Source organism: Penaeus chinensis, chromosome 8 (genome assembly GCF_019202785.1).
Source record: "Penaeus chinensis breed Huanghai No. 1 chromosome 8, ASM1920278v2, whole genome shotgun sequence".
Lineage (NCBI taxonomy): Eukaryota > Metazoa > Arthropoda > Malacostraca > Decapoda > Penaeidae > Penaeus > Penaeus chinensis.
Window position 1 is genome coordinate 33,696,466 of NC_061826.1, and position 6,634 is coordinate 33,703,099.

Genomic DNA, 6,634 nt, shown 5'->3' on the forward strand with positions numbered 1-6,634 from the left:
CCTCGCACGAGCGCATGACGTAACCAAATGACGTTCTTGTCGGAGAAACGCTTCGGGTGGCGAGGCAGCTGACGTAAGTTTCTCCGGGGTTGTCAAATAATTTCCTACTGTCGGCTCAGCGGTAGCCAACGTCTTGCTGTTTATACCATTTCCAAAACACATCTTGATACCTATATATTATACAAAATAGAAAGGGAAGTCTTTAAAAAGTTTTAAATACGAGGCTCAAGTGAACGAGATTTTTCTGGTCGGTGCAGACCTCTTGCCTGAAGCGAGTCGTTGGTCAATACCATAATGAAGGTCACGGCTGAACGACTATAAATAAGCAACGTTATAGAATTGTACGGCAGTTGCGACCTAGACTCGCTGAAAGAAGGACCACCTGTTTCAAAGACGAATAACAAAAGTTAGTTTTGTTTTAAAATTTCGTGTGGTGATTAGCTGCTGGTGTTAACGAATTAATTAGGTCAGTGTTGCGATGAAGAGGGAATCGTGAAGAAAAAATAAATATTAATTTATACTTCAAGTTTGAAAGGAAAAAAATAACATTTGTGACAGTAACGCCAGCTTCGTGAAGCCAAAATCTGAAAGTCCTTAAGATAATATATATTTGTTACATGACACGCAAAAAAAAAGATAGACAGCGGCGGGAAGGGGGCGCTGATGAGAACTGTGTTGGAAAGTGATTGGTCGTTTTATCGTTTACCTCTGTGGTTATCATTTCAAGGAGGATAACTCGTGCCTATCACATTAGGTTTTACAATTACCAAACACATGTTAATACAGAAAGAGAAAGAGTGTGTGTGTGTGTGAGAGAGAGAAAGAGAGAGAGAGAGAGAGAGAGAGAGAGAGAGAGAGAGAGAGAGAGAGAGAGAGAGAGAGAGAGAGAGAGAGAGAGAGAGAGAGAGAGAGAGAGAGTTTTGCTCTGATTTGCACTTTATTGATATAAAGGAACACATCTAAAAGAGTCAGCATCGTGAGAAAGAGAAAGGGGGGGGCGCAAGACAGGCAGAGAGTTGACATTGATACAGATATTAACTATAACTACACTGCCCTTTTGTAACACAATTTACAACCAAACGACACGAGTAACATGACGTACCTTGTTCCCTTTGCAGCCAACGCTGATGGAGGGCGGCCAGTACATCCTGGAGGGCGACGAGGAGGCCAAGAGCACCACCATTATCTTCTCCATGACGGAGGAGGTCGGCGCCCTGGCCAACGCCCTCAAGATATTCCAGGTGAGATGCACGTCTTGGCGGCGAGCGACGGGGGGGCTGCGTGTCCCCCTAAAGTTGTCCCTTTTTATGATAATGATGGTGATAACAATAACAAGAATAAGAATTATTAAGATAACTAACAGACAAAAAATCAATATGATAGAGAGAGAGAGAGAGAGAGAGAGAGAGAGAGAGAGAGAGAGAGAAGAGAGAGAGAGAGATAGAGAGAGAGAGAGAGAGAGACATTCATGTATATGGTATATGCAAACACGTGAGTGACGGCACCCCTCCGCAGGCGCACAACGTGAACCTGCTGCACATCGAGTCGCGGCCGTCGCGGCGCGAGGCCAAGTACGAGTTCATGGTGGAGTGCGACTCGTCGACGGGCAACCTGGGCTCGGCCATGGAGCAGGTCAGGAAGCAGTGCTCCTACTTCCAGGTCATCTCCAGGGACCACCACAACAACAAAGGTCAGAGTCATCTCGGTTCGTATGGTTGTGTGTATGTATGCACGGCGTGTGCGTGTGTATGCACACACACATATGTATACATACACACACACACACACACACACACACATATATATATATATATATATATATATATATATATACTTATGTATACACTAACACACATATTTATATACATATATATAGATATATGTATATATACACATATATGTGTGTGTATATATATACATATACATATAGATACATAAATGACTACATGAATATATAGACAAGAACCATCATCTCTTTCCTTCAGTCCATCTGCTCTCCCTCGTCCACTGCACACACTGCATCCAATCCATCCGAATCCTCTAACCCTTCTCCCCCCTCCCCCCAGACACCGTCCCCTGGTTCCCCCGCAAGATCAGCGACCTGGACCGATTCGCCAATCAGATCCTGTCCTACGGTGACGAGCTTGACGCCGACCACCCCGGATTCACCGACCCCATCTACCGTACCAGGAGGAAGATGTTCGCAGATATCGCCTATAATTACAAGCAGTGAGTGTTTTGCTTTCGCCAAGCAAAGTTGCGTGAGGCAAGGTCTATATTAGTATTTGCAGAGACCTTGGCGTGGGTGTGGGTTGTGGGTAGTCACTACGTGCTCTGTGTTTGTAGTTGGTTCCACTGCGAGCTAAAGAGGGGTGTTCTGTTATGTGATGTTTTGTCTCGTTTGGATTCGGTGTTACTTTTTGACTGTGATAACTATAAAGGCTGTTTGTTGGCTCCAAGACGACGTAGTTTTAGATAGGTTTAGGCAAGAAAAAGTAATAATCAAGCAGGAAAATTAACACAGTATTGACAAAATAGATATCTCCAAAATAGTAACCCTCCCCCCCCCCCCCTTCGCCTCCTCAGCGGGCAGCAGATTCCCCGGGTGGAATACAGCAAGGAGGAGATCGACACGTGGGCCACCGTCTTCAAGAACCTCACCAAGCTGTACAAGACGCACGCCTGCAGGGAGCACCAGAACGTCTTCCCGCTCCTCATCGAGAACTGCGGCTACCGGGAGGACAACATCCCGCAGCTCCAAGATGTTTCCGATTTCTTGAAAGGTATGTTTGTGTGTGTGTGTGTTGGTGGGGGAAGGGAGGGGGTTAACACACGTCGTTGGAAGTGAAGGAGTGAGAATCACAAGTGTGAGATGTGTTTAGTTACCCTTATTATCCAGTGTTATCATAGAAATCATTATTCGCCAGACTGCACGGGCTTCACCCTGCGCCCTGTGGCCGGACTCCTCTCCTCGCGCGACTTCCTGGCCGGCCTCGCCTTCCGCGTGTTCCACTCCACGCAGTACATCCGCCACCCGAGCCGCCCTCTGTACACGCCCGAGCCCGACATCTGCCACGAGCTGCTAGGCCACGCCCCCCTCTTCGCCGACCCCGCCTTCGCACAGTTCTCCCAGGAGATCGGCCTAGCCTCGCTCGGCGCCCCCGACGAGTTCATCGAGAAGCTTGCCACCGTGAGTTCCTCCTGGCTGCTGAATAGGCTAAGCTATCATTAAGTTAACAATTAGGATAAATTTTGCTCAATCGTCATGTAACGTATAACTAAATTTTGTAATACTATGGATGTGTATTTTCCAGAAAAATATAGAATGAAATTCTGAAATATATCATGATGGGGGTGCCGGTTACGATAATGAGGATGCGAGAAAGATAATAATGATAATAATAATAACAAAATTAATAATAAATGACAATGACAAAACAAACATCCCAACTTCACCGTCGCCTCCCTCCCGCAGTGCTACTGGTTCACGGTGGAGTTCGGTCTGTGTCGCCAAAACGGAGAAGTGAAGGCATACGGCGCCGGCCTACTCTCCTCCTTCGGCGAACTGGAATACTGCATCTCCGACAAGCCCGAGCTAAGGGCGTTCGAGCCCTCAAAGACATGCCTGCAGAAGTACCCGATCACTGAGTACCAGCCGGTGTACTACGTGTCCGAGAGCTTCGAGGACGCCAAGCAGAAGTTAATGTGAGTGTGATTCAAGGTGTCGTGGTGTGTGTGTTGTTCAGGGCGGGTTCTGTGCTCATGAATGGGAGGGATTTATGAACGGTAAGTATTAAAGAGGGGATGCAGTGCCGTTATGTTAGATGTATCTCAAAATTGGTAATCAGTTATAGAGAAATGGGGCAACAGTACTTCTTGATAAAAATGAGTTGGATAAAAAGCAAATCCTGACCATATAATTGTCTTTCTTCCTCCCTGACAGCCAGGGACGAGCAAATAACCCATCTTCACGTAATAGAAATATATAAATAGATAGGGAAAAAAATAAAATGATAATAATGATGACAATCTAACGAGAAAAGAAAAAAAAATCCACGGAAATCTTCAACCCTTTTGTTCACCTGCCTCTCTCTCTCTCTCTCCAACAGCCAATTCGCCGCCACCATCCCCCGGCCCTTCACCGTCCGCTACAACCCCTACACGCAGTCAGTGGAGATCCTCGACTCGAAACCCCAGATCCAGAGCTTGGTCCGCGAGATGAGCTGTAACATGCAGATCCTCATGGACTCTCTCATTAAGCTCAGTTAGGGGGAGGCGCGTTGTGTGTGTAGTAGGTGCTTTGGAAGTGAATACGATGGAATATATATATGTGTGTGTGTATAGATATGAAAGTGTTTAAGATAATAATATAATGAAGTGTGTAGGTTATAGTAGGAGAAAAAAAAAATAAGGTGAATTGGTTTGGAAATAGGGTAAAATTCTTCGAGGTGTTGCTTGAGTATTTTTACTTAACCTTGTTCTCGAGTAACAACTGAATACATGTGGTAAATTAATCATGTAATTTGTTATTATGGATGACACAATCGAAACCAAATTATATTAACTGATAAATCGACAGGTAAGTAGATAGGTATTCAGTAATGACTCCACAAGGGCTTCGCAAACTAAAGAATCTTATGAATCTCCTCGTTAAAGTGTTTGATAAAAAAAAAAAAAAAAAAAAAAAAAAAAAAGATTTTAATGTTGAAATTTTGCTCAGTTGCTGACTGTAGTAGTCTATAGGCAGGTTGTGTCATTTGAGTTGGAAAAAACAAGCCTAAAGTCCCAGAATGCATTGATTGGGTCCTCTTGCCCATTCTCCTGTGGTAAAACTGCTGTGTTTGTGTATATATAGAATAATTATATCTTAAGCCCCACAGAGTGTAGTTTGGCTGTGGCTGTGCAATATTATTATGTAATTAAGCATGTATCGACAACAATATTTTGAATCTATAATAAACGCTGTTACAAAAGTTATTGTTGTTGAGTAGCCTGCAAATGAAGTTATTCTTTGGCAATTCAATTATAAATCTGTCTATCTGTTGACCTACCTTACCGTTTGTCTGTTAATACACATGACTATCTATTCTCTCTATCTGCCCCCCTATCTCTCTCTCTCTATCTCTCTCTCTCTCTCTCTATATATATATATATATATATATGTATATAAATATACATATACATATATATGTATGCATGTATGTATGTATGTACGTATCTCTCTCTCTCTCTCTCTCTCTCTCTCTCTCTCTCTCTCTCTCTCTCTCTCTCTCTCTCTCTCTCTCTCTCTTTCTCTTTCTCTTTCTCTTTCTCTCTCTCTTTCTCTCTCTCTTCTCTCTCTCTCTCTCTCTCTCTCTCTCTCTCTCTCTCTCTCTCTCTCTCTCTCTCTCTCTCTCTTTCTATCTATTTATCTATCTATCTAATAATTTGTTTATAAACGGAGAGAGATAGAGAAAGATAGATAGATAGATAGAGAAACACACACACACATACACACACACACACACACACACACACACACACACACACACACACATATATATATATATATATATATATATAGAGAGAGAGAGAGAGAGAGAGAGAGAGAGAGAGAGAGAGAGAGAGAGAGAGAGAGAGAGAGATGTGTGTGCGTGCGTTCGCGTGTGTACGTGTGTATCTGTGTACACTTGCACTTGCTCTGTATGAAAATCACAGGTTCAGAGATGACATAACAAGCGCCATCTGTTGTATATATTCGAAACTTCCAAATATGGCTTCGTCGGTGCTAGACTCAGATTTAGCAAAAGGCCATGTATTTAATAAGTAATATTAGAAGGGTTACCTTTTGCGGAGATATTAAAGCGAATTGGATATAATCGAAGACAAATTTGTAGTAATTAAAGATATATATTGCATAGGTTTATAATAAATGGCTTAATTAGCATAGATATGAAGCATATGCTGTGTTTAGTTTTATTAGGATAGTACCGTTATAATTGTAATCATATATATAATGTAATCATATGTATTATTACTTTTCAAAATTGATGGTAATCAGTATAATCATTTGTCAATTTCGATTACTGATATATAAATGTGTGTGTGTGTGTGTGTGTGTGTGTGTGTGTGTGTGTGTGTGTGTGTGTGTGTGTGTGTGTCTGTGTGTGTGATATACATATATATATATATATATATATATTGATGTGTGTGTGTGTATGTGTGTGTGTGTACTTCAATAATTTAGGAAATAAAACAATAGAAACCTTTTGTTAGTCTGCCTGTAAGTTTTCGCAGTAGTAGGCAGTTATTAACGAGGCTGCATTGCAATCGCCACCTACTCATTTCCATATTTCGTTAAGCCCCCATTCTCCACCCTTTTTTCCTTCTCCCCCTCTCTTTTCCCCTTTCTTTCCCCTCTCCCTCCTATCTTTCTTTTTAACCCCCCCCCCCCCCCCGATAATGATGTAAATAATAAATGTGCATAAACGGGCGATCTAGCTACAAGATAGTAGAAAAATGCAGCTCGTTAAATGGCAAGCACCGTAAGACTTTCGAGGTCAACAGACGTAACAATCAGCTTCAAAATTCACCACAGGGTTTGTCTTACATGTGGTAGACGTAATATAAAGAAATTGCTACTTCACATTTCAAT

General features: G+C 42.5%; 1 protein-coding gene across 4 annotated transcripts in view; it reads left to right on the top strand.

The window, feature by feature from the left end:
• The window catches only part of LOC125027909 (protein henna-like), a 25,451-nt gene extending 20,476 nt beyond the window's left edge, over positions 1 to 4,975 (top strand). For 2 of the 4 annotated variants that reach the window (XM_047617041.1, XM_047617040.1), the window contains exons 2-8: positions 1,119 to 1,241; positions 1,516 to 1,690; positions 2,067 to 2,229; positions 2,587 to 2,783; positions 2,928 to 3,190; positions 3,476 to 3,705; positions 4,110 to 4,975. In XM_047617041.1, coding sequence (XP_047472997.1) covers positions 1,119 to 1,241; positions 1,516 to 1,690; positions 2,067 to 2,229; positions 2,587 to 2,783; positions 2,928 to 3,190; positions 3,476 to 3,705; positions 4,110 to 4,269 — 1,311 coding nt within the window. In that variant the 3' untranslated portion in view covers positions 4,270 to 4,975. Of the gene's footprint in view, positions 1 to 249; positions 407 to 447; positions 467 to 1,118; positions 1,242 to 1,515; positions 1,691 to 2,066; positions 2,230 to 2,586; positions 2,784 to 2,927; positions 3,191 to 3,475; positions 3,706 to 4,109 lie in introns of those variants that run through there. The other 2 variants (XM_047617042.1, XM_047617043.1) reach the window with 2 other exon arrangements.
• The last annotated feature ends 1,659 nt before the right edge of the window (positions 4,976 to 6,634 follow it).